This window comes from Muntiacus reevesi, chromosome 2, assembly GCF_963930625.1.
Source record: "Muntiacus reevesi chromosome 2, mMunRee1.1, whole genome shotgun sequence".
Lineage (NCBI taxonomy): Eukaryota > Metazoa > Chordata > Mammalia > Artiodactyla > Cervidae > Muntiacus > Muntiacus reevesi.
Window position 1 is genome coordinate 59768216 of NC_089250.1, and position 27581 is coordinate 59795796.

The window sequence follows — 27581 nt, forward strand, 5'->3', positions numbered from 1 at the left end:
GAAGGCCCCGCCCACTCTGGGCTCAGCAGGCACCTGGCACCTCCTGTGGTTTTATTGGGATTCACATCGGCCTGTCCACTGCCATCTCTCCCAAACCTAGCTTGGTGCTGGACACACCATCGGTATTCGTTATGCCAATTCATTCTCCCCTTGCTTGACAGGCCGCAAGTTTGACCTGCGTGTCTACGTGCTGGTGATGTCGGTGAGTGACCAAGACAGGTGCTCTCCTCTGGGGCGGGGGAGGGGCAGCTGGCCCAGGGGACCGGGCAGAAGCCATTCTGGGGGCACCTGTGTGGGCTGTGTGGTTTTTCCTGCCTGGGAGAGCCCAGGGGGTGATCAATGGATCTAAGCTTCTCCATCTCAGAGGCCCCAGTATCTGGATCGTCTCTGCCTGCCTTCTCTGTTCGTTCAGTCATCCGTGGTAACCACAGCCAACATTTATTGAGCACCTACTAAGTACCAGGCCCAGTATTTAGCAGATTTTCTTTCTTTCAGTCCTTCTGATTAACCAGGGAGGTAGGTTCTTTTGTTTGCTTCATTTTACAGATAAGGAGATAGATCAGACAGGTTGAGCGACTTGCTCAAGGCCACACAGCTGTGAGTGGCAGAGCAGGGATTCGGATCCTGACAACCGACTCTCTTAACCAAAGGGATTCTATACTCCCTCCACCCATGCATTCAACAAACACGTAAACCTTCATGGCACAATATGCTGGGCATAGGATATCGGAGTGTCTAAGGTAGGCTCGGCCCCTGCCCTCCTGCAGCTCATCGTCTGGCGGGTGTCCCGTGTGATGGTGGAGCAGAGGAAAGGCCCATTAATTTTGTTCCCTTCTGCATCTCTCCATCCCCACTCCTACCCCCAGGAAGGAGGGGATCGAATCAGAGAAGGCTGATGTTTGAGCAGGTTCTTGCAAGATGATGTGGGAAAGAAGGCAGAGCATTTCAGGTGGAGGAAACAGCAGGTGCAAAAGCCAGGAGGTGTGAAAGTGCTGGAACTGATCCTCCTTCCCTTTTCTCTCTCTCCATTCCTACCTCCCCCATAGTACATCCCGCTGCGGGCCTGGCTGTACCGGGATGGCTTCGCCCGATTCTCCAACACCCGCTTCACACTGAACAGCATTGATGACCAGTGTATCCTAGGATTCCCCCACCTGCCCCCAGCATCCTCCAGGCACCCTGCCCTTCCCGAACTCTGGCTGGTCCTGAGATAACTCATTCATTCCACAGATGTCAAACTCCGATCAGGGCATAGGAGACACAGCAGTGAACAAAACAGCCCTGGTCCCTTCCCTCAGGGAACTTACAGTCTTGAGGGGATGGGGGATCCCCCAGTGACCTGAGGGAACCAGTCCTGCTATGCTCAGAGCAACTCACCCAAAGCTTCCCTGCTTGATCATCATTTCACATTGATTTGATCCATAGGATTGGACTTGTTGAGCCCCTTTGGAAAATGTTCACATCCCTTTATGTGCCTAGTCACTGACTCACTCATTCACTCGAATACAGTGCCTTTTTCACCAAATTGGCAGATATGAAAATTTTGATAACATGCTGTATTGGCAAGGCTAGGGGAGTATATACATTGCTGGTGAAGTGTCAACTGTACAACTGCTTAGGCGGCAATCTGGCAAATCTCTATCAAAAAACAAATGCACAGACCCAGCAATTCCCTTCTGGGAATTTATCCTACAGGTACACTCACAATATAGGATAGGAAAAGAGAGGTTTAAATGTTATCCACTGCATAACTTTGTTGTGAGAGCAAAAAATAATAATAGGAAATAACTGAATGAATGGCTCATTTATACAACAGAATACTATCCAGCTGGTAAAAAGGAACCAGGGGAGGTGCTTTAGGTACTGATGAAATAATCTCCAAGAGGTATTGTTAACTGGAAAAAAAACTAAGTGTAGAACTCTGTGGAAAGGACGCTCCCATTCATGTTAAAACGTATATCTCTGTATATATTTTTATCTGTGCATAAAATCTCTAGAAGGATAGACAAGAAACTAGAAACAGAATTTGACTTGGAGGAGAAATGAATGGGAGGGGACAGTGTTGGGGTTAGGGGGAGGAGATATTCCTTATATACATTTTTATACTTTTGACTTTTGAACTATGTGAGTGTATTATCTGGTCAAAATAAAAAGAGCTAACATTATTTTTAAGACTTTTAGACATGAGCATCAGAGGAAAAGGGGTAAATGATCTAGAAATAAATATTTAGGAGATAAACCAGCAGGACTAGATTACCTTCATATGGGAGAGGTGGAAGCAGCAAGTGATGCTGCCAAGCTTCTGGCTTGAGCAATCCAGCTAATGCTTTTAGCCATTTCACATGCTCTGCCTTAATCTCATCATTCAATTAAGTGTCTGTCCAAGGTAATATATTTGCATTCCCTGAATGTCAGAAGGGCTTAGGCCTTCCTGAGTATTTTCTACAATTTGTTTCTTTCTATTTAGCCAACTTCAGCATTTCCAGTATGTCTTATTTTGTGATGCTAACAAGAATTCGTCATATGGAACTCATCGAATTTATTTTAGGTTCATTTTTTGCCACCTCATTTCTTATTAAGGTCAGATGAGGGACTTCCTGGTAGTCCAGGGGTTAGGACTCCATGCTTCCACTGTGGAGGGCGCAGGTTCAATCCCAGGGAACTAAGATCGCACATGCCATGTGGCCAAGGGAAAAAAAAACCTAAAAATAAATAAAGTTAAATGATACATGTAAAGCATTTAGACAGTGCCTAACCCAGAGTGACTACTCAGTACACGTTATTGGTCCTCCTGCCCTCATTTTAAAATGTTTGTTTATCTCTAGGCACTATAGAGCCTTATTAAATTGAGGCCTTTCCCATGGCTAGTTTCTGTTTAACGAGGCTTTGCTATTTTCACAGTGAGTGAATACACATAATTTTCATCCCTTCGTTTAATTGTTTTTAATTTTTAAATATTGAAATATTGAAATTATATAGAAAACTTCCGGAAATGCTATAACAGAAATCTATGCATCTACCATCCAGATTTAGCAGTTATTAATATTTTGCCTTATTTGCTTCAGATATTACACACCAACTTTTAAAATAATAAAGCAACTTTGGATTGAAAATAATAATATTAATATAGAAAATTATTTAGCTGACTTTAAATAAATGTACATATTATATATATAACTTACACACAATTATTCAAATACATAAATCAGATACACATACTCATAATGAAAAAATATTCACCTCAACACTCTAATAGTGAACAAGCAGAAATAGCTTAATCCACCATAGAGGGATGGTAAAATGAATGATAAAGTATTTCCATGATCTTGTGTAGCTCTTGAATACAGTGAGGTGACTGAAATGTTATGGAAAGGTAACTACAGGAATTCCGTAGTGGTCCAGTGTTTAAGACTCAGTGCTTTCACTTCTGATGACCAGAGTTTGATCCCTGGTGAGGGAACTAATATCCCACAAGCATCCCACAAGCCATGCAGTGAGGCCAGGGGGGAAAAAGGTGTCTACGATAGAATGTGAGGTGGAAACAACATGTGTGTGTAGAACTGTGATGTGTTTACAATCCCATTTTTTGCTTTTACGTTTCTGTTTAGAAGAAAGTATGAAAGGAGGTTCACAAATCTAAACTTAAAAAATTTAGAGGATTAAAATCAGGTCAAGAAACATTTATTTTTAACTTTAACATTTCTCTATATTATGAACTATTCTTGCAACTGATATGCATTACTTTAATAATAAAGATAATAAAACATTTAGAAGATATAGCTTTCATAATAAAAGTATAGCTCTTTGAAGACAAATCGGAAAATCCAGGAGAAATGTACAAAAAGGAGGAGGGAGGAAGAGAAACCTTTTCTAGTCACACTAGAAATAACCTTTTTGATGTATTTCCTCTGAAATTTTTGTTGTTGCTTACCCTTTTATATATGAGTGATCCTGTTAGGGGAAGCACACTGACTGAAACCGCCCACCCTGGCTAGGCACCATAGTAACAATTTGCATTTTAGGACAGGAGGTAAGGAACACAGAACTTATAGTTCAGTTCAGTTCAGTTCAGTCGCTCAGTCGTGTCCGACTCTTTGCGACCCCATGAACTGCAGCACGCCCGGCCTCCCTGTCCATCACCAACTCCCGGAGTTTACTCAAACTCATGCCCATCGAGTCAGTGATGCCATCCAGCCGTCTCATCCTCTGTCGTCCCCTCCTCCTCCTGCCCCCAATCCCTCCCAGCATCAGGGTCCTTTCCAATGAATCAACTCTTCGCATGAAGTGGCCAAAGTACTGGAGTTTCAGCTTCAGCATCAGTCCTTCCAATGAACGCCCAGGACTGATCTCCTTTAGGATGGACTGGTTGGATCTCCTTGCAGTCCAAGGGACTCTCAAGAGTCCTCTCCAACACCATAGTTCAAAAGCCTCAATTTTTCGGCGCTCAGCTTTCTTCACAGTCCAACTCTCACATCCATACATGACCACTGGAAAAACCATAGCCTTTGTTGTAAGCCACCCCCAACCTGAAGAGTTCAGGAGAGGTCAAAAGGAGACACCACATGTCCAACCACCTCCCTGAATCCTCACTGGCATCCATCTTAGTTGAACAAGGCGTGCACCACCAGGAAGGACTCTGAGTCAGAATGACTGGCTAAAGACAACCCGGAAACTAATCCCATCACCATAAAACCCGAGACTGGGAGCCACAGAGCAGTTCTCCTGAGTTCCCTCACCCTCCTGCTCTGCACCTGGGTGTCCTTTCCCAATAAAATCTCTTGCCTTGTCAGCACATGTGTCTCCTCGAACAATTCATTTCCAAGTGCTAGACAAGAGCTCAGTTTCGGGCCCTGGAAGGGGTCCCCCTTCCTGCAACAATCCCACTAGATAAATATATCCTTTTTTTCACTGAACGTTATTTAAGTATTTTCCTTACAGACATTTGTTATTAGTTACAAAGTATTCCACTGAGTAGACTCGCTGGTTTACTAATCCTATTGTACTTGCTGCAGACATTTGGGAGGTAGTCAGTTTCTTCCTATTATGACAGACAATCCTGTAAAGAAACTTTTTTTTCCATAAATCTTTTACTATATTGAATTTTTTTCCTTTATATGGCCTCACAGAGGTGTGTAACTACTGGGTCAAACGAATCAGCCAGATTGTTTTCCAGATTTCCTCATATTTTTACCCTCCCATTGACAGGGTCCATTTAGCCCCAGCTCCCCAGCACTAGGGACAATTAAACAGATTACAAAACACATTTCCTAAACAGTTGTCACATCTAAGTGAAGCGTATATGGTCATTCATTATATCATTCTTGCGAGTATTCTGTGGGTTTTGAGCTTTTCCAAATAAAAAAGTTTTTAAAAAATGTAACTGATTTGCTGGGGAAGCAGATTTTTGCCTTAGAATTTGCATCTCTTCCAATTTGCATTTCCCCCCATTTACATTCCTTTAAAATTGTGTATTGTTTAGTACTAGAAACTTTGGGCACTTTCCCAGATGGCCTTTTACTAGTTTTGTTTTGTTTGGTTTGGTTTGGTTTTAATATCCTTTATCTGTTTATCTATGAGGGTCATAAAAGTTTATTGTTAACAATTTATGTGTGATTTTCACGCAACAGAACATTAGCTTGTCATCTTTGTCACAAATCTTTTCTCTAGTCGTATTTGCTTGTCATTTTTGTCTTTTCAGTTTGATTGATTTCCTTCTCACATAGTTGACTATATTCACTGATTTCCTCTGTGATTTCTATTGTTGTTTCTAAGCTAAGAAAAGATTTTCCCCTTGAAACATTTCACAGCTACTCACTTAGCTCTGCTTCTTTATGGATTGCTTCAGCTGTTTGCTTGCTCTTCACCATTTAGCTCGTTGATTCATTAGAACCTGGTTTCAGGTCCATTGTGGAGAAAGAAGGCTGGGAAGTCACCTGACCCACCCTCCTCTTGTAGCCTCTGCTCCGAGAAACTAGGAAAGTCCCTGATTTCTCCTTCCTGAGGGTAGGAACAGTGTGCCGAGAAATGTGAGCACTTCTTCCAACAAAAGGGAGCAATTTTCCCCCTCTTAAAACCAGTAACTCACTTTGCCTGAACATCCTCCTTTTCTGTTTTTTAAATAATAACTTTATTGCGGTATGTTCACATACCACACAGTCCACCCAGTTAAATCATACTACTCAGTACTTCTTACATCTTCACGCAAGCATCACCACCATCAACTTTAGAACAGTTTCACCATCCCCCAAATGAGCTTTTCTAGGGCTTCCCTGATAGCTCAGCTGATAAAGAATCTGCCTGCAATGAAGGAGACCCTGGTTTGATTCCTGGGTCGGGAAGATCCCCTAGAGAAGGGATAGGCTACCCACTCCAGTATTCTTGGGCTTCCCTTATGGTTCAGCTGGTAAAGAATCCGCCTGCAATGTAGGAGGCCTGGGTTTGATCCCTGGGTTGGGATAATCCCCTGGAGAAGGGAAAGGCTACCCACTCCATTATTCTGGCCTGGAGAATTCCATAGTCCATGGACTGCAAAGAGTCGGACACGACTGAGTGACTTTCACTCACTCCAAAAGAAACCCAGTACTCATTATCTGTCATTTCCCACTTCCCTACAACCTCCCTTCCCAGCCCTATGCAACCGCTTTCGTCTCTATGCATTTGTCTTTTCCAGACATTTCATGTAAACGGATTCATAAAATATGTAGCCTTTTGTATCTTACTTTTTTTTTTTTGGCTGTGTTGCATAACTTATGGGATCTTACTTCCCTGACTAGGGACTGAACTGAGTCCCAGGTAGTGGAAGCACGGAATCCTAACTGCTGGACTTCAACGGAAGTCCTCTTAACTTCTTGTATTAAGCCTAATGTTTTCAAGGTTCATCATGTTGTACCATGTATCAGTAGTTTTTTTTTTTTGTCTTTTTTGTCTCCACATTTTGGCTATTATTAATAATACTTCTGTGAACATTTCTGCACAAGTTTTTGTTTGGACATATGTTTTTATTTCTCTTGGGCATATACTAGGTGTTGAGTTGTTAGTCACATGGTAATTCTGTGTTTAACCTTTTGAACAACTATTAGACTATTTTCCAAAGCATTGCACAATTTTACATTCCCACCAGCATGGCAGGAGGCTTCCAATTGCTCCACATCCTCGCCAACACTTGTTATTATCTGTCCTTTTTAATTATAACCACCCTAGTGGATGTGAAGTGGCTTTGATGTGCATCTCTTTGATGACTAATAATGTTATTCGTTAGCTTCTGGGCCATTTGCAAATCTTTGCAAAAACTTCTACTCAGAGTCTTTGCATAGTTTCTCATTGGATTTTCTCTTATTTTTGAGCTGTAAGTTTCTAGATGTATTTTCAGTACTGCTCCCTTATCAGATACATGATTTACAAATATTTCCCCCCATTCTGTGGGTTGTCATCTTTCTTTTAAGGACTACTTTTTAGAGCAGTTTTAGGTTCACAGCAAAATTGAGAGGAAGGTAGAGATTCCCCATAGACCGCCTGCCCCAACATGTTCATAGCCTCCCCATCATCAATGCCACTCACCAGAGTGCTACATTTGCTAGAATTGATGACCCTGTGTTCATACATCACAATGACCCCATGTCCATAGTTTATATGAAGGTTGTACATTCTGTGGGTTTGGACAAATGTACAATGGCGTGTGTCCATCATTATTATATTATACAGAGTATTTTCACTGCCCTAAAAATCCTCTGTGCACTTCATTTTCTTTATAGTGTCCTTTGAAACATAAGATTTTCTAATTTTGATAAAGTCCAATTTATCTACTTTTTCTTTTGTCATCTGTGTTTTCTTGCTGTCCCATCTAAGAAGCTCTGCCTAACCCAAAGTCACAGTGATTTATTCTTTTTTTTTTAATTCTTAAATTTTATTCTAAGAGTTTTATAATTTTGGCTCTTATATTTAGGTGTGTGGTCTGTTTGGAGTTAATTTTTGCCTGTAGTATGGTAACTTCATTCTTTAACACACTGATATCCAGGCATCCTCACCCCATTTGTTGGAAAGATAATGCTTGAAGAGAAGTGAAGTGAAGTGAACGTTGCTCAGTCATGTCTGACTCTTTGCAACCCCATGGACTATACAGTCCATAGGATCTTCCAGGCCAGAATACTGAAGTGAGTAGCCTTTCCTTTCTCCAGGGGATCTTACCAACCCAGGAATCGAACTGGGGTCTCCTGCATTGCAGGTGGATTCTTTACCAACTGAGCTACTAGGGAAGCCCAAGATGATTCTTGCCCTCACTTTATTGCCTTAGTGCCCTTTTCGAAAATCAATTGACCAAAAATGTAAGGGTTCTCTTCTTATTTAGTGGTTTGTTATATGCTTATTCTTTTGAAACTAAGGCAGAAAAACTCTCAGACAAGTATGACCAAAAAGTCTTTGAAAAACTATAAAGAAGACATTCTAGGAAAATGGTGCTAGAGGGGATACCCACCTCCTCTGGAGAGGCTGCAGTCCTGCCAGATGTGCCACAAATGTGGAGAAACATATGTGTTAAGGGAGTCAGACTTGGATCAGTGACCTGGAGGCTCTACCTCCCCATCTGTGAACGGTCCAATGTTATTGACCAGGGTTCTCGGCCACCTCAATCAATAGAAATTGATCAGAGGCAAGAAATACAGGAAGGTTTTATTGGGGTCCCTGCTGCAGCAGAGGGGAACAAGAACAAATAACAGGCTCCCTTGCTGGCTGGGCTCACTGAGGTGTGAGGAATTGGTTATTTATATGGGGTGAGGGTAGGGGTGAGTCCAGAGGTCGAGCTGGAAGCTTGGCTTAGGTGGTTTGCCCACCCCTTTGGTGGTGCTGTGTGCAGTACTCTGCTTTTGCTCCTGACTTCCTGCTTTCCTGCTTTCGCTCCCCACCCTTCAGAAGTGGAAGTAGGGCTCTTTGGTCTCTTTGTATCTTGTTGTCCATAATTTTCCCCAGTTGCACATGCACGCAGTTCTTTTTAGTCCCTTATAGTTTCTTTGTATTTTTGCTTGAGGAGGAGATATTTGTCCAGGTGCACGCACTGCAGCAAAGGGTCCTGGTCCTAGGACTCCGCCTGTTTTACCAACAAGTCCAGGAGAAGGTTATGTCTTGCCCCTTCGTGAGGTTTTGGATTCCATCCTACTTAGCTATGTGGGGGAGGATGGGGTGTGCTGAGTGGCTGTCTCTCTAGCCTTTCTGTGAGATGGGAGTGATTTGGGGAAAAGAGATGATAGGTGTGAACATGCTCTATAAGCTTTGAAATGTTGCTGATGTTACCGGTGGTGACGATACTGGTGATGGTGACGATACCAAAAGGCAGACTCTCAGGTTTGGGACTTCAAAGGCGGCCATCTTGACCCCATCCCAATGTTGGGTCATTTCTCCAATATTCCTACAAAGCAGCCACCCAGCCTGAACCTCTCTAGTGAAGAGAGCTCAGAACATCCTGAGAAGGTTGTTCTGTATTTGGTGTCTCTACTCGTTAGAAAGGGTTCTCTCCTCTAGAGTGGGACAATCCTAATCTAATAATATCAGCCACGCCAGCACTGTAAGAGGTGCTTCTACACAGCATCTTATCTGATCTTTCAGATAACCCTGGGAGGTCAACATACTACTAGGCACTGGCATTTAATAAGGGGGAAACAGGCTCAGAGAGGGTAAGTGACTTGCTCAGGAGCCCACAGCCAGTAAAGACAGATGCAGGCGTGATTTGGACCTGAGTCCATCTGACTCCAAAACCCACACACCTGAGCTCTGGGCTGTTTGGTAGCCTTCCCTCAGAGATTCCCAAGCAAGGGTCTAGTTTGGTCCCTGGGGGCTACCCTTCTTATCCACACTGGCCCTTGACCACTAACCTCTGCCAGACGTTCACCTCACCAATGTCGCTGTGCAAAAGACATCTCCCGACTACCACCCGAAGAAGGTGAGAAAGCTGGGCTTCTGCCCTTGGATATGGCCTCTGGGACTGGGCTGGGGTGGTGAGGAGGGATAGCCCAGCAGAGTTCTCCAGAGAGGTCAGGTCACTGACTGTTTTCAGGGCCCAGGGTAAGCATATACATGGAGGCCCACAGATCACGTGTTTAAATGTTTAAGAGTTACAAATCAAACCAGTATGCCCTGTAACAATATGTGTTGTGTCATCCTACCTTGACAGATATATTATCTATCTATCTACTACCTACCTACCTAATAACCTGCCAGAAGACCAGGCTCATATTTAGCACACTCAGATGTCTCAGAGTCAAGAGCCAGAAGAGAAGCGCACAGGAAGAGCTGGTCCCCAGCTCTCCACCACCCTGTGGGGGCCTCCTGCAAACACACACACACCCAAAACAGCAAGCTGTGGGTGACCCCCTGGGTCTTGGGGTACGCACATGGTCAGTGCAATCTGTCCTCAAAGGGCAGGCCCAGGGAAGAGGCCAGTGCAGGGCGTTTGGGCAGAGACTTCTGGGGTAGCAGATAGCAGGCGGTGCTCTAGAAATAGAGGCCCAGGATCTAGGTGGGCGATTCCTCCTTGGGAGTGCAGAGTCTCCGCCCTGTAAGGGTTCTGCTCATCACAGGACTCAGGGCTGGGCTCCCCTTGTCCAAGACTAGGGTCTGTGCTTACGGCGAATGGCCGTCCTGGTTGGCCAGGTCTGGACTGATTGAAGTTTCCTCTCCCAACCTGGTGGTGGGCTCAGGGCTGCAAGTGGATGCTGCAGCGCTTCCGGCAGTACCTGGCGTCCAAGCACGGGCCCGAGGCAGTAGAGACGCTTTTCAGCGACATGGACAACATCTTCATCAGAAGCCTGCAGAGCGTGCAGAAGGTGATCATCAGCGACAAGCACTGCTTTGAGCTGTACGGCTATGACATCCTCATAGACCAGGACCTCAAGCCGTAAGTGGATGGGCTGGTGGCCTGGAGAGCGTGGGGGTTGCGGGGGAGAGGGGATGTGTTACACACTCTGCACCCAGGCTGCCTGGGTTTGAGCTCAGCTCTGCCACTTCCTAGCTGGGCATGCTTCCCTTCTCTGAGCCTTGGCTTGCCTGTCTGTAAAATGGTCACTGTGCATAGAGGAATGTTATGAGGAAGAAATGAGCCCCAGGCCCGACACTGTGGGCTTTCCCAAGCATCTGCTGAGTCAGCGATCCTCCCCTCCTATCAGGCAAGAAACTTCCTCTCTGTGCTTTGAAGATGCAAAGGGCCGGGCAAGGGCGTACTGTTACCATGTCAATTCCCAGAACTTTTTGCCTTCCTGCAGTGCTCACGAGGAGGTTGAACACCCGAACTGTCAGGGAACAGACTGATGGCCCTCGGGTGATACAGCAGGGCACAGAAGCCCAGTGGGGTTGTCCAGGCAGCTTGAGATCATGCAGTAAGTCCAGGGCTGAGCTTGGCCCAGAGTCCATGTTCCTGGGCTGAGCAGCTTCCACCAGCACTATGGCTCCTGGACCCAGCCCCCTCCCTAGGGTCACTGTATCGCTCTTGGGGGCCTTTCTGAGCCAGGAGTAGGAGCCCTAGAGCAAGACCTAAGTCAGCCCCAAGTTCAAGAGAAACCAGGGCCAGGCACCAGCAGGTCTCTCTCCTTTGCCCTCTGGGATGCAAGCTGTGCTACAGGCATTAATGTGGACACCGATGGGGGAAATGAGCTTGGGAGGAGGCAGAAGATAGGGAAAGGGGGTCCCAGTCTCTCACTGACCTGCTGGGCGAGCCTGCTCCCCTCTGTGCCCCAGATTCCTGTCTGTCAACTAACAGGGTTGCAGAAAACCAGAGGTCACAAGCTGGAAGCCCTTGGGCTGCTTTTGGCCTGCAGACACTTTGACCTTCAGAGAGTTTTTTTTCATTGGGTTGATTTTCATCGACCATCTCCCATAACTGGAAGATGTTTGCACAAACATCGGGATGTTTTGGAAGAGTCAGAGGGTCTTAGAATTCTGGGTTCACTAGCTCACAGTGCAACACTCTGCTTGAGCTGCCACAGCCACCCCTTCAGAGGTGGAGCGCTCTTCCCAGCCCACCACAGGCCTACCCTTCCCTGCCACTCCCCAGCCCCCTGACCTGGCAGGTTAGTTACCATGTTTTAAAAACCATCTTTTATTTAATACTTTTATTGACTTACTTGGCTGCATCTGCGCTTCATTGCAGCATACAGGCTAGTTGCCCCCATGCATGTGGGATCTTGCTTTTTTAATTGGCCAGTAATGTTTTAACATATTTTTCAACATCAAGTTTTTACAGATAATACACATTTTTAAACTTTTAGTACTAGACAAAAATACCTAGTTACAAACTTTGGAAATTCCAAATATCAGTGTTTGAAAAAAGGTATTAAGAATGCATGTGGGATCTTAATTCCCCCACTAGGGATTGAACCCATGTCCCCTGCATTAGAAGGTGGATTCTTAACCACTGGACCACGAGGGAAGACCCCTGGTTACCATTTATAGACAAATGTTCACTAGGAAAGTTTCTCTCATACTCCAGCTCTTCTGAAAGAAGCCAAAGGAGTAATAAGCATGAGATACAAAATTGTTCTTACCCCCACCAGCTTGCTTCATTTAAGTCACCACCTGGACCCTGTGGGGGTTTCAAGTATGTGACAGTTGTTTATTCAAAAGTTTTAGTCCCTGAAAACTTTCTTCAGATGGAAATGTAGAGACAGCTGCCCGGGTTGAATCGAGGGTGGGGCCCAGGCACCTCATCTAGTCTTGTGAAATTCCAGGGGCCAGGCAACCTTAAAATTTCCTATTCCCTTCCCTCTCCAGGTGGCTCCTGGAGGTCAATGCGTCCCCATCACTGACAGCCAGCAGCCAGGAGGACTATGAGCTCAAGACCTGCCTCCTGGAAGACACTCTGCACGTTGTGGACATGGAGGCCAGGTGAGGGACGGCAGCCTCGCTCACGCACCCCTGTACCTCACCATCAGGGCTCCCACCGAGGAGAGAGAACTTGGAACCCTGGAACTTGAGAGGACCTCAGAGATGTCTCGAGCCCCTCCACCCTCCCCCGCCCCACCATTCCACAGATGGGGAAACTGCGGTGTTCACACAGGGTCAGGTCCCGGCCCAAGGACTTGGCCCTGACCCAGCAGAGCAAGGTCAACTACAGCTTTCTGAGACTCAGACCCGCAGATTTCCTCAACCTTTCCTGACTGTGAGACCCTGGCCCAGTCACTTCTCCTCTCTGAACCTCAGTGTCCTCATCTGTAAAATGGGAGATTTCATATCTAACTCTCAGGGTTGTTAGATTAATTTACCAAGGTTATTTATTGTAACATGTCTAGCTCACAGTGAGTACTCAATAAGAGGCTATTTATTGATATAACGATGTATATATAACAGAAAAATCCAGGGTTTGACCTCAGGAATGGCTCAGACAGCGCTGGCTGGTTTGTCTGTTCTCTTTCCTCTCTCTCATCTCTTTCCTCTGTGTTAGTTTCTCCCCAGTTATTCCAGCAAAAGTTTGGGGGCTGAGTCACATGCCCATCCCTGAATCAATCACTGGGACTCTGACTGACCAAGCCTAGGGCTTGTGCCCACTCCCAGGGGTTGGGGTCAACCCCACTTGAACCATGAGAGTGACAGGGTGAGGCCTGGTTTTCAAAAAGGAAAACCCAGGTACCCAAAGGCTAAAAGAAGTGAAATGGATGCTGAGCAGGAAGAACCGCAGGTGTCCACTGCCCCTATCCATCATCACTTATTCTTTCAACAATCATTTGAGGCCCTCCTATGTGCCAGGCCTTGTGCTAAACACTGGGGACACAGTAAATAAAGGACATGACAGGCCTAGTCCCTGCCTGCATGGAGTCTGGTCTGGGAAGGACAGCAGACTTTAAACCGGAAAGCACGTTACTGGGGCGAACTGTGGAAACCTGGGGACAAATGGGGGATGACTCCCTGAGGTCATCCCTCACTTTGGATGGACAAAAGGTACTCTGCCAGGGTGGACATCAGTAGGGTGCCCGGAGGGCTCAGGGCCTGGCTGGAGTCTTAGGGTCCCACCAGGTGCACCTTCATTAACCCTTTGTATCTCTTGCTTGCCCAGGCTCACAGGAAGGGAGAAGCGAGTAGGAGGCTTTGACCTCATGTGGAACGATGGCCCTGTCAGCAGAGAAGAGGGGGGTCCTGACCCGTCGGGGATGGGGAACTTTGTAACCAACACACATCTCGGTATGTGGGGCCAGGTGGGGAGTGGGCACATGGGAGGTGGCAACTTGCCATGGTGGTTAGACTGTTTTAATTTGATCCAAAATTTACCAGCTGTGTGACCTTGGGCAAGGGACTTAACCTCTCTGTTCCTCATCTGTAAAACAGAGATTCAATAGTTTCTATCTCAACATATGCCTAGAATACTGCATGGCACGTGGTGAAAGATATTATTAATCTGTTATGAGGCAGATTTCAAAAAGCTTAGGTGACACATAAACAAAAAACATGATATGTTGCTAAGAGAAATTAAGGACTTCAGGGCTTGACCTTATACTTGGCTTTTAAAAAGTGAAAAATTTCCCTGACTATAAAAATTATTCACACTCATTGTAGAATATTTGAAAACTAAAGAAAGAAACGAAAAAAATCATCCAAACATAACCATCTTTAACAATCTGGTGTATTTCCTTCCAGTTTTACAAAAATGCATATATTCATTTTTTTTCTTACAAAATTGGCATTGGGCTGAAGCTTTGAGTCTAACTTTTCCACATAGCATTTTCCAGCTCATTCAAAAACATTAGTAAGAGCCTCTCTTTCGGGCTTCCCTGGTGGCTCAGCTGGTAAAGAATCCACCTGCAATGCAGGAGACCTGGGATCAATCCCTGGGTTGGGAAGATCTCCTGGAGAAGGGAAAGGCTATCCACTCCAGTATTCTGGCCTGAAGATTCCATGGACTAAAGTCAGACACGACTGAGCAACCTTCACTCACTCTCTTTTGGAAACACACTATGGCCAGGACCAGACTATTTTACATACATTATCTCATTTCACTTTTAGGCAGCCTTGATTATTTTACAGATGTGGAAAGGGTCTCCAGATGTCTCACTCGCCAACAGTCTTGGTCATAGTGGTGAGAGAGGCCTTGAACCCAATCTGTCCAACTTCAAAACCCGAAAGCTAGGCTGCTAGCACTTGTCCCTTGGCAAAATTAGAAACAAAATTACCACACAGCTGCAAAACATCCCCAAATTTATGAAACCAATTTCACATAATTGAGCATTTGGCATGACTCCAGTTTTTCACTTTTATAAATAATGCTGTGAGGACATCCTCTCAAATAAAGTTCAACCGAAACTGGCTATTTTTTTTAGGACAGATTCCTAGGAATAGAACTACTGGGTTAAAAATGGACTTATTACAGTCAAATTGCTTTCTTAGAAAGATTACACAAATTTGTGAGCTCTGAATTTAAAACAATAGCAGCAGCAACAAAAAAAAAAAAACCCTGCCAACTTCATAGGTAAAAATATTGACTTATTTTCTATGCATTCCATTGATTATGTCTGAGGCTCCAGATTTAAAATTTGCAGTTGTTCTTTTGTAAGCTGTTCATACTTATTTCCCCACCCCCCCCCCCATTGGGCTTCCATTTTTCTAAATTTGTAAAGGCCTTGAATATTAATATATTGAGGATATTTTCCCTCTGTCAAACTTACTGTAAATTATTTTCCTTTTGTTTGAATATTTCCATTCAAACAAAATGAGTGTCATTTTCCTTTCTGTTTGTGGCATTTTTCTTCTTTTTTTTTTCTTCCTTCTTTTTTGGTGAAAAGTTTTGAGTATCTTTTAGGGTTTGGTATGATTTAGTATTGGGTTTGGCTGCAAACAACTAACAAACAGTTATCCAGAGAGGAACTGACTTGTCTTGAGTCACCAGACGTCATGGGGCAGGCCATAAATGACAGTTGCACAGTCCACCAAGGACCCAGGTCTTTCCTCTTTCTTCTTTACCACACTCAGCCTGTTAGCCTTGATGCTCTTGCTTGTTGCCTCACGGCTGCTCCAACTCCAGACACTGTGTCCTTATCCCAGGCAGCCCCAAGGGCCAAAGCCTTTCCTTCAAGCTTTGACTATTCCAAAAGGAAAGCAGGTTAACTCTGCTGACATTTCACCAACTAGAGCTGGATCACATGGCACCTCAGCTGCAAGGAAGGCCGGGAAGTCAAGTACTAAGTAGTTTGCTTTGAGGAAGGCAAAGGAGAGGCGGTTTGTGAATGGTTGTCCCACGGCAGACCCCTAGTGCCTGCCGCATGGCGTTGTTGGATGACTATACAATGCTTTCAAGCTGTATAGACAATCACCTGGGAATCTTGTTAAAATGCTATTCTGATTCAGTAGGTCTGGAAGAAGAGGGCTAAGCGTCTGCACACCTAAAAGCCCCCTAATAGTTAACTATTGTTGTGTAACAAATTCTCTTGAAGCTTTGCAGCTTGAAATGACTATCTTATTTGCTTATGATTCTTTAGGTGTGGCTCAGGGTCTCTCACAGGGGTGCAGGCACCCAGCAGATTTGCTGACACATGGTGGCCTAGGATAGCTTCATTCACATGTGTGGTGGTTGAGACGGGCAGCCACTTGTTCACATGTAGTCTCAGGGTTCAAAGAGGAGAGAGAAAACAGTGAAGCCTCTTGAGGCCTAGGCTCAGAAATCCCATGTCTTCCACAGTCCGTTAGCCAGAGCCTGTCCAGCCCAGATTCAGGGGGCAAGGAAATAGACTCCCCCTCTTGATGGGAGGAGCAGCACAGTTACTTTGCAGAGAGGCCCATAGAGGACCAAGAGGACTGTCGCGGCCACCTTTGCTGACAATCCCCCTCAGGTGTCAATGCTGATGGTTCCCACACCATGTTTAAGCAGCAAAGACTCAGAACAGTGGTTCTCCAGTTGAGTATCTGGGTGGATGGTTTTGAATATAAGTGGAGCTGGCTCGGGGTGGGAAGAGTATTGATGAAATGAATTAGGGATGTGTTGGAGATCTGCTAAAAGATCAACAGATAACTCAGAGAAGAGCCTTGAACTCCAAGAGATTTGCACTGGACACGAAGGTTTGTGAATTATGAATGAATTATGAACCTTAGTTAAGGCTAAGGTTCCACAGAACTCACTTTGGAAAACCCCAGGGATTGGCATTTAGTGGACTTTCAGCTCAGAGAAGCCTTGATTGCTGGTGAGTGCCTAGGCGGCAGGGGTGGGGCCCTGGGGAGCTGAGAAACACGGCAGACACCTCCAGGTCAGTAGTTGTGCCCATGGGGATTCAGTCATTCGACCACCGTTCGTGAGGCGCCATCAGTGCACCCAGCACAGGATTAAATGACCATGGAGTTGCCTCAAGGATTAGCTCTGAGCACAAAAGGAAGGAAACACTGTGAATGCACCGAGAGAGAATGTGAAGTCAGCCTGAACTGCCTGGGACACCCTCCCATGAGAGTAGGAGCCACTTGTGGAGGAGATCCACCTCTTAGCTGAATGTGCCTGACACACGAGATTTAAGTACCAGGCACTGTGCCAGCTTTAAGTGAATTTTCACGGAGCAAAGCCAGAAGGCAGGGCAATATGGGCGAGTGGTTAAGAGCTTGGCTTCTGGAGCTAGGCAGCCTGGGTTCAAGCCTCAGTCCTGCTACTAATTGTGCGATATGGAGCAAACTACTTAACCTCTCCGAGCCTCCTCTTCCCTTGCACATATTATTCCTGTGAAGGCTCAAACCTACATCCTCACCTGAAGTAGTCCCTGATTTGGGGTAAGCCCCCAGTGAATATTACCTGATCCTTGCATTCACCCCATAAAGCAGGTATCCTGATGTACAGATGAGAAAACTGATGCTCAAAGAGGTAAGGGACCTAAGAGTCATGGCAGTTGGGAGGGGATGCATGCTAGGTCGCTTCAGTCGTGCCCAACTCTGCAACCCTTATGGACTATAACCAACCAGGCTCCTCTGTCCATGGGATTCTTCAGGCATGAATATTGGAGTGGGTTGCCTAGACCTCCTCCAAGGGATCTTCCTGACCCAGGGATCAAACCCATGTCTCTTACATCTCCTGCACTGGCAGGTGGGTTCTTTACCACTAGCGCCACTTGGGAAACTCACCAGATGCAAACCACAGGCCATCCGTGGTTGCATGGCTTCTGCTGGCCCCTCCTTCCGTAGGTAGTAGGAGCACTGGCCCCTTCTACTCCCCTAAGACCCCTCTACCAAGGACAGCCCATCCCAGTCAACACTCTACTTCCCTTCCAGGCTGTGTCAATGATCGGAAGAAACAGCTGAGGCAGCTGTTTCGCTCCCTTCAAGGCCAGAAGAAAACTCCCAACTAATCCCCAGCATGAAGAACCACTGGTACCACACTGGTCCTCTCTGCTCCCCGTTTCAGCACAGCAGCACTCACCCTCCCTCCCTCTTTCCGGCCTGGCAGCTGCTTTGCTGGCCCAGCACCCCACCGTACTTACCCTGGACATCTTTGCACCAGGAGAGAGCCAATCTCTGGGACTGGATGGATTTTAACCTCGATGGATTGGTTAGCCCGGTGAAGAGGACAAATGCAGCAAGTAATACCCGAGAGATATCATATCTAATAAAGGATTACAGTCCTTATTTGGAGAGTCTTTGGGCTCCAGGCTTCACTCAGGGAATGCTGTCGCCGCAACCACATCTTCCTGGTTTTGACCCTTTGATGTCTCTCAGAGGATGTGTTGTAGGCTCCTCCAAGAGCAAGGGTTCAGTTCTTAAGTTGTATTTGCAAAGCAAGCAGTTGTTAGACTGTGTGTTTACTGGGGGTCCGAGTAAGGGCTGAGCCTTAAATATATCTTGCCCTCCTTATGATACCCTGACTGCATGTCAGGGGACCCATGGAGCTCCCTGACCATATGAAAACCAGTGGGCCAGAGCATCCCTATTTCTCAAGTAGAGAAGGCAGAGCTGCTCAGTGAGGGTCTCCACGAAGGTGCAATTATTAAGTCAGCTAGGTGACCTAGGTGCCTCTCTGGGCCTTCCTATTTGAGGTTGGGAGCTGGGCTTTCTAGATTAGAAAGGCCTGGGCTGTCAGGCAGAGATGGCTTGAAGAGCTGGGCTCAAGTAAGAATGTCTGCATTTTCCACATTCCAACGCCTCTTGGTTGAAGAGGAGTTGAACTAAGAGTGGGCTGGTGGCTAACTACTTCAGGACAACCTTCCAAGGGACCCCAGGCAGCTCCTCGGATCACTCTGCCTGCTTCAGGAGTTTTTTCAAATGCAAACAGCAGAATCTGACTGTGGGGGGATGGGAAGGGCTTTTCAAAAAAAAATACTAGCAAATCTAAGTGAATCAGCCAGCCTTGGGAACACCAGAAGCCAGGCCATCCTGGGCCCCCTGCTCCAGAATGTGGGGGCTTCCCTCATCCCTGTGACTGGGTAAAGCCCAGACAACCCTAGGAATCGGCTCTAAAATCCATGTCTCTCTCTAGGAGAAAGAATCTGATTGGCTCTTCTTTGGCCTAGCATCCACCTGGCCAGACAGGCAGGGTCAACGTTCAGAGAGAACAACTTTGAGCCAAGCAGTCATCCAGACAGGATCTACCAGTGAATGCCACAACTCCCCATTTTCTTACATTTTTATTTTAAAATATACAACGGCAACATGTCCTTCCCTTGCACCCTCGCCATGTAGTTTCTATTCTGAGGGAACCACATACCTGTTTGCACACAAATTACGAGCCTGTCAGACACCTGTCTTTGCTTCTCACTTGAGAAGCAAGTATCTTGAAGCTTGTTCCAAATCAGTGTTCAGCTTCTTTATTCTTGATTACAACTGTATAATATTCCACTATTTGGAGTTATCAAATTCTTTCATCTACTCTGGACATTTAGTTTCCAATTCCACCTCCCTACTTCCTAGGGCCATCATGGAGAAACCCCAGCAATTTCTACTAAAGAAAAAAAAAATCAAAAGGATGCAAAACCAGAGGTTTGGGCCAAATGTGGCTTATATAAAGTGGTTTGTTTAGCCAACATTCAAGCTTTTTTTAATTTTCTGAATTAATCAGCAGTATTTAAAAAGCAGAGGATTCAACTTAAAAAATCTAAATTTTTAGGTTCTCGAAGAAAATACAAGATCTGGCCATGGCAGCCTGTGTCCCCATATTTAACTATCGCCCGGAACCAAATGGAGTGCCCTCTCCACCCTGCCCTGACGTCATTTCAAAGAGGAACCACTGCCCCTTCATAGATGGTACTCCAAAGGGAGTGGCATACCTTTCATTAAGAACCAAATGAGGTAAAGACTAGAAGCGCCTATTCATCCATTTAAGTAACATGTATTGAGCCCTTGAGGCACACAGAAGACATCCCACATGGCACATTCACATTAGGATCACAAACCCTGAAGGCAGACGGGAACTCTAAGCAGCGCTGCCCGGGTTCTGCTTTCAGAGCCCGTGGAGTCGCATCCTGCCTAAGCACAGCACAGGAGGACGCAGGCCCTCATCCATCGCTGGGGCAGGACTCTGCAAGGCCTTCCTGACTCCAGAGCAGCCGAGGCGGGATGATAAGCAGCGCCCACTCTGGACTCCATCCCGGGGGTGAGCAGGAAAACGGGCCCCGATGGCAGGGTGGGGGGACTATGTGTCTGCCTGTGCTGAACCACGAAGCACTAACATTCTGTCCTTCATCCAGCGCAGGAGCCTCCTGCTTTATTCCAATTCCGTTACACACACTGCTTGAAAATACGTCTCTCTCTTTCTGAGAGGAATGCTGGAATGAAGCTCCCACTCTTCTCCCTCTAGGCCCATTTCAACAGCAGGCCATTGTTGAGAAGTGCCTGTTGCAGTCCTTCTCACACCCCCACTGGCGCTGCCCCCACCCACCTCCTGGTGGCTGCCAGGGCCTGTCAATGGGCCTTGTGTACATCCAGCCCCAGTGGTCAGGCCGGCAGATACCGGTGTAGGCTGCGGGTTCCCTCTTGCTGTCAAAAAGCAGCCAAGTGCTACAGACAAAGAAGCTTCGTACATGGCTATGACTGCATTTCACACCTGTCCCCTTGCAGGGTAGATCCTGTCCTTGCAGGTTTCAAGGCTGGAGAGTTCTGGGTCCTCCATGACCCCAGGGGAGGATGCTGGTCTTAGGTTCCCCCATCTGGGTTCTTAAGTTTCATCCTTTCAAGATGACCTTGAGAGCTTTAAGCTCATCCTGGTTGAGGGGGGTCAGGTTAAAACCCTTCAGCTCCGGTTTGCCTAGGGGAAGAATTCATCAGTAAGTCAGGGCTCCTGTTGTCCAACCTACTGGCCCTGGCCTGGAGTCTAGCCTGGGAAAGGGGCTTACACTGCATTCATGCTGCCAAAAACTTGGCCTTGAGGTCTGACAGAGAAGGGCCGCAAATTCTGCAAAGCAGAACAAGGAACATCACACCTGCTCCTGAGTCACCAAGAACCTGCAGAGTCATGACTGCTGTGCAGAAGCCTCCTAATTTGTGCCAGACTGATCAATCTGGAGTGGTCAGGTTTACCTAGAAATTCAGCTCTAACCTGAACCACCTGACTGAGACCTTCTGACCCTCAGTCAGAGGTATCTTGGCCCCCAAAGTCATACCCTGGCATAAAATGTGAGACATTCCATGCCATTCCTGTGCCTGAAAAGAACTTGTAACAGGAATAAGGTCCCACAAACGTCCTGTCCATTCCATCTCTGGTTGACTCGAGACAACCCTACCCACTTCCCACAGCTTCAGTGCCACTCACCAGCTGCCCACCCCAGCCCGCAAAGTCTATGCTGATACTGTCTCCCCTTCTGGTTTCCAGCCCCACGCTTAGCCCCCAGGCCAATACCTTGGGCCTCAAAGAGGCGATTGACCTTCACTTTAAGTTGTTTCCGGAGTCGTTCTATTTCTTTATCCAGATGTTCCTGATCTGAAAAAGAGACAGGCAAACAAGATGAGGTTACACTACAGACGGACCCAAGGATACCAGCCTCTGCCCAGCCCCACTGAAGGCAGGGGTCTGAGCATGCAGGGATGAAAATGGGACTTGGGAGACCAGTTGAGGAAGAAACTAAAGGCTAAAGAAGGGACACGGCCTATCCCGATCACTGAGTGAGTCCAGAACAGGGTTGAGCACACTAGTTTCCCAACTCACAGTTTATCAACCTGTTTTCATTATGCGAAGTACCCTGGGTAGTGGATGGGGAAGGCAATACCAGGATTTTAGGTCACCCTCTCACAATGAAATTATGGAAAATTCAAATTTAAGAATGAAAGACCCAGCCTATCCTAAAATGGATGGAAAATAGGCAGTTGACGAAGTTTACAAACCCACATCCATCCAGGTGAGGAGTTTTCATAACAGCAGGATTGTGGTAACTGTGACCTGAACAGTCAACGTTCTGTCTCATGCTCACATGTAACCAAATTCATGGCAGGGAAGACAAGGCTGTCTTACAGAATGGACTGTGCCCAAAGGCAGATGCATCGTGAGAAGTGCACCCAACTGATGACACCCAACCAACTCCACCTGCTGTTTTCACCCACTCATGAGTGACATTTTTGTCTTTCCTACAGACCTTCATTCTTTCTGATGATGGTAAGCCCTGACCAGCTAAGCACTCTGGCCTGGGCAGTCGCTCTGGTTCTCACTGTAAACGAGTAACCACCATCTCGCATGACCTTGTTTAGCCTGTGTCCATCCCTGAGAACCAGAGATGCTGTCCTGGAACCCCTCTATGTCAGTGACAAGACCACACTCGTGGGCCAAGAGAGCCGGAGACCTGATCCTCAACCCAGGCAGGCGAGGCCCTCTGGAAGCTTACTCTGAGCAGCCTCCAGTCCCCCCACAAGTGCAATGACAATTCAATTTTATAACCATGATATTAGTGTTTTTCTTTCTTTTTTAAAAAAAAATGTCTATTTATTTAACTGCGTCGGGTCTTAGCTGCAATGCATAAGCTTAGTTGTCCTTTGGTAGGTGGGATCTTAGGTCCCCACCAGGGACCAAACCCGAGTCCCCTGCACTGGAATGTGGACTCTCAACCACTGGACCACCAAGGAAGTCTCTAGTGGATGTTTTTCAAGGGAAGTTTCTCCTCAAAGCTGACCTACTTTCCTTTGATAGAATTTCAGTTTCAACAGGGATAGAGTTACCCTGTTTTCAGAGACAGAGGCAACCGTGCTGCTGGTTCTCTTGGCCCACATGTTTTCAGGGGTGAGGAAGAGAAAACATGTGTAACCTGCCCTTATCCTAGCCAAGGAATCATCTGCATCCTGACTTTTTGCTTTCATGACATTTCTCCAAAAAGCCTCCAAGATCATGGCTGTGAGATCCGTTGTGTACCCGAGTATGGCAAACTCGAGGGCTTCACCCTCCTCAAACCTCCATCTTCAACCCTGATGCTACTACAGGGGGTGTGAAAACACGAGCACGTGCCTTAGATCTGACCAGTGAGGTATCACAGAAGTCCCTGGGGAGGACGGTCTTATTTCCAAAACAGACGGCAAGGCCATACATGGAGAAAGCCCTCCTGCCTTTCCTCTAGCCTGGCTCTCAGACAGGAGGCCTGCAATCATGACATAATCACCAAGAGAATACATTAAGTTGACTCTGTTGAGCAGCTGTGCCAATCCTAGACTGCCCATCTCTGGACAACTTCTTACATGAGATGAACAGAAATGTATTTCCTTAAGTCCTATTAACTGCTAGATTTCTGTTATTTGCAGTCCAACTCATTCCTCAATGGCAAACAAACACTATGCTAGGTACATATATTATTTTATCTCAACTTTACAACAACTGTGCTATGTAGATGTCTCCCCCTTTAGAGATGAAGCAACAACTCAGTGGCACAGCAAAGATTAAAATGCACACAGCCACCTCTCATCAAGCTGCCAGAAGCTGGAGCAGGGGTGGGGAGGGTGTGGCAAGGAGGGGGGCAGTGTGTTGCTCCTGACCCCTGCCCAGGAGGCTTACCTTTCTCAATCATTTCCTTCGTCTCAGGGTGAGGCATCCTGATAAACATGTTCCCAAAGCAAACCATCACGTCTTCTGAAACGGCAAACAGTCATTCCTTCAACAAATATCTTGATGCCAGGCATTGCTTTAGATGCTGAAAACACAGCAAAACAGGACGAAATTCCAGCCCTCCTAGCTTATGTTAGAGTGGAGAAGAGAGAATAAACAAAAAAGTCAAGATAATAAAGAAATGATTCGTCAGACCCTGAAAGGTATCTTAAGAGAAAACTAAAGTGGGGAAAGAGAGATGGGGAATGCCAAAGGGAGGAGCTTGTTATTTATACCAGGCAGTCTGGGAAGGTCTTGCAGATTACGTGCCATTTGGACAGAGACCTGAAGAAAGTGAGGAGTGTGTAAGCCCTGCAGACACACATCTAGGGAAAGACCAGGCCAGGCAGAGGAACCAGGAACAGCAAAGATCAGTAATGTGCCAGGGTGTTAGGAACAGCAAGGAGAGCAGTGAGGGTCCAGGTGATGAGTGAGCGCGAGAGCAGAGGAGACAAGGTGGGAGAGTCAAGGAAATCGGTTTACACGGGGTTCTGCAGGACTCTGGATTTTACTCTGATGAGACAAGAAACTGGAAGGTTTCAGGCTTTCCATGCACTTTAAGTGCTTGGTTCCTGAGGCCCTTCATCATGGCCTGCCCTCTGCCCATCTCTCCAGCATGATCACATGCCCCTCCCCTATTGCTTCCTCTATCACTACCACTTAGCCTCACCTAAAGAGCTGCCATCCCATTCTCCAAGACCAACCCTGTGTTCACTTCCTTCTTCAACTTTCTCACAATTTTCAATTCTGTATTTATGCTGCTGACTCACCTGTAGAGCACATGGGCAGGTTTTTATACCCCCACTGTTTTTATACCCCCAGCACTTTCTCAGTGTCATCACTGATAAGCTGGCAGCTAACAACCTGTCACCGAGGCGAGCAACTAAAACCCTGAGCCACAGTCTATGTCAGACCTGCAATCCTGTCTCTCCCATCTCCACGGGCTGTGCCACACACCTGTGGCCTCCTGCCTGGTCTCTAACAGGGATAAGTCAAAGACATGAGAAGGTAAACTGAACAGGCCTCCTGGGCTGCAGCAACGAAGCTAGGCTTACCAGTGAGGCTGAGATCCTTCTGCAGGGCTCTCAGGCCCTCCCGGTTCCGATTCCTTTTGGTATCCAGGTCCACAATCTGAAAAACACAGAGGCAGGAGGGAACTCAGTTACCTCCTACCCCGGTCTGTACTCCCAACAGACCAGGGCTGTTAAAACCTAACAAAGACAACAAGGCCTCATTCCTTGGTTAATTCCAATGTCCTGCCTAAAGTGGACAGATGTGTGAAGGTACTTCTTCCCCCACTCAGCTTCCAGTTCCTTAAAGACGATGCTTCACCCAAGATGTCTTCCCCCCCCCAGAGGAGGTGCTGGGGAAATGTCTAATGACTAAATGGGTAATTTTTAATTATCATCCATGGCAGCATTAGTTCTCAAGCTTCAAGGCATTTCAGAATCACCAGGGGAGTGGAAACCACTTCCTGAACAAGCTCCTCCAGCTGATTCTGACCGAGTATCCTGAGAAACCCAACAATATTATATCAGAAAGGCAGGGGTATTGGCCCTGAGACGGTGGTCACAGCACAGCAGCTACTAAGGAAGTGAGGCGGCCGTGCAGTATACTGCCTGGCGGTGGAGGCTCTGGAGCGAACACTCAGGTTTGAATCCTGCAGCTTGCTATGACCTGTGTGACTTCACCTCTCTGAAAAACAGGGACAGGAAGAGGATCCACCACCAAGGTTATTAACCTAGGAACTAAGTCAGCACAGTACCTGATACACAGTAAGTACTCAGTCAACTTTAACTGCTATTTGTCAGCCAGCACACTTTGATGCAGTGTTTACTAGGCTCTCCCTTAATACCCAACTGACCAAGCATCCAATCAGTCTAACTGGAGATGAGCAATCGAAATCATTCTTGATCCCTCCTACTCCCTCACCCCTATACTTCAGCATCATGGAGGCCATCTCCAAATGGAGATGACCCATTACCACCACCTAGGCCCAAACCCACCCCTTACCTGGCCCCTCGTTTACCCCTTGCCCCCTTATAGCCTTTGCTCTACAGAGCAGCCAGAGGGATCTTTCGAAGTCTCAATCCATTATATCATAACTCTCTTCCCACCACAAACTCCCTTAAACTCCCTGTGCAGGTCTCCACGGCCCTCCAGTGGCCTGGGCCCCACACTTCTTCCACATCCCGACTCCTGCGCGATTACTAGGCCACTCACACTTCTTTTCTGTTCCTCTTCTGGCCTGGACTGGAGCGGTGCAGCCCAGGTCGGTGTGGGGGCCCAGACACTGCATTTTGAAAAAGCGGTTCAGGTAAACCAAAGGCCCAAAGAGGTAATGGGTCGGGATCCGGAAAGCTGGGCAACGGGCAGAGGAAGGATGGCTAGAGAGGAAAGGCCTGGCACAGACGAGCTTAATATGTGCCAAATAGAGGAGTCAAGCGCGGCGCTGTGCCACGCATTCGACATTTGGCCAACATGATCTCACAACCGCCCGGTCTGTCGTCACAGCCCTTGGCCCACAAGACTAGGTCAATTCACAGCGAGCCGAAGCTGGAGCCAGATTCCGGAACCTGCGCGCTGCCCTAGGAGCTCGCAAGCGCAACCGCAAAACCCGGGCCCCTGCCCCGCGGACAGGCCTCCTACCTGCCGTTTGTCCGCCAGCACCTCCTCGGCGAGCTCCTCCACCTCCACCAGGTACTGCAGCACCCGCTCCGCCTCGGGCGACAGCATGATGCCTGCCACCCGCAACTCCGCCTCGACACGATCCTATCGAGTTCACCTCCGGCTCTGCGTCGCTGCAACTCCGTCCGCGCACGCGCCGCTCTCACAGAGCTTCCGGTACGCATGCGCAGTTGAAAGAGGAACGGAGGCGCGCAGGCCCCAAAGCTCGTGCGAAAGCGGACGCGAGAGGCGGGGCCTAACTTGGGGGCGGGGCTGGAGCGCCCCCTGCAGGTCCAAACCTCTTAACCTCGCCCTCCCTTCAGATTGTTCTTAGGCGCTGAGGATGCGGAAGTGAACAAAACGAAGTCCCTGCCCCTCGCGCTACTTCATCTAGTGGGTAACATAAACAATTGATGACAAAACAAATAATTATATACTATGGCAGGCAGTGATAGGGCTTTGGAGAAATCAAACCATTCTTCCTCTGCCTCAGGAGCACCAAGGAAGCAAGTGTAGCAGTTTCCGATTTATAAAATGAGAGTGAATAAAAATCCTTCTCATTGTGTTTCCGCAGGATTGGAAGGAGGCAGGAATCTTAAAATTCAGTTTGACCTCACCTTTCATTGAGCCCCTGTGTTGGACCCAAAGTCAGGAATAGCTGACCTAGACCCAAGGAAGGGCGGTGAGTGATGAAGTGCCAGCTCAGAAGAGAGTTGTATGAGTGCTGGAAAGTGAATCATTGCGGGCTGTAGGAGCTGGGAAGATCTCCAAGAAGAAGCAGGCAGGTGGAAAGTGGATGCCCTTCCGAAGCAGAAGATTCCCTAGAGATCTTCACACCCAAACTCCTCATTGTACAGCTGGAAAAGCCAAGGTTCAGAGGGTGGTGAGGGTTTTAAAAAGTCAACAGCAGACCCAGTACTAGAGCTCTGAC

General features: G+C 47.0%; 2 protein-coding genes across 2 annotated transcripts in view; one reads left to right on the forward strand and one right to left on the reverse strand.

Moving 5' to 3' along the window:
• The window catches only part of TTLL9 (tubulin tyrosine ligase like 9), a 46390-nt gene extending 28106 nt beyond the window's left edge, over window positions 1-18284 (forward strand). Inside the window, exons 9-15 of the mRNA XM_065919177.1 lie at window positions 162-202; window positions 1047-1134; window positions 9870-9928; window positions 10686-10882; window positions 12751-12864; window positions 14030-14154; window positions 18208-18284. Coding sequence (XP_065775249.1) covers window positions 162-202; window positions 1047-1134; window positions 9870-9928; window positions 10686-10882; window positions 12751-12864; window positions 14030-14154; window positions 18208-18284 — 701 coding nt within the window. The remainder of the gene's footprint in view (window positions 1-161; window positions 203-1046; window positions 1135-9869; window positions 9929-10685; window positions 10883-12750; window positions 12865-14029; window positions 14155-18207) is intronic.
• Window positions 18285-19543: 1259 nt separating this feature from the next.
• PDRG1 (p53 and DNA damage regulated 1) lies at window positions 19544-26804 on the reverse strand. The gene is made up of 5 exons (XM_065921807.1): window positions 26633-26804; window positions 25039-25114; window positions 23894-23968; window positions 21764-21844; window positions 19544-21172 (listed from the first exon to the last, which is right to left on the reverse strand). The coding sequence occupies exons 1-5, from the start codon at window positions 26717-26719 to the stop codon at window positions 21090-21092; spliced, it is 402 nt and encodes a 133-aa protein (XP_065777879.1). The 5' UTR covers window positions 26720-26804; the 3' UTR covers window positions 19544-21089.
• Window positions 26805-27581: the final 777 nt, after the last annotated feature.

Bases quoted from the DNA above. Each gene is read 5' to 3' on its own strand.
- PDRG1 (XM_065921807.1), bottom strand. From the start codon at position 26,719: ATGCTGTCGCCCGAGGCGGAGCGGGTGCTGCAGTACCTGGTGGAGGTG. The intron at 23,969-25,038 runs GTAAGCCTAGCT...TTGCCGTTTCAG, and splicing joins GAAGGATCTCAGCCTCACTG to AAGACGTGATGGTTTGCTTT. The intron at 21,845-23,893 runs GTAAGCCTCCTG...TCTCTTTTTCAG, and splicing joins GAAGGAAATGATTGAGAAAG to ATCAGGAACATCTGGATAAA.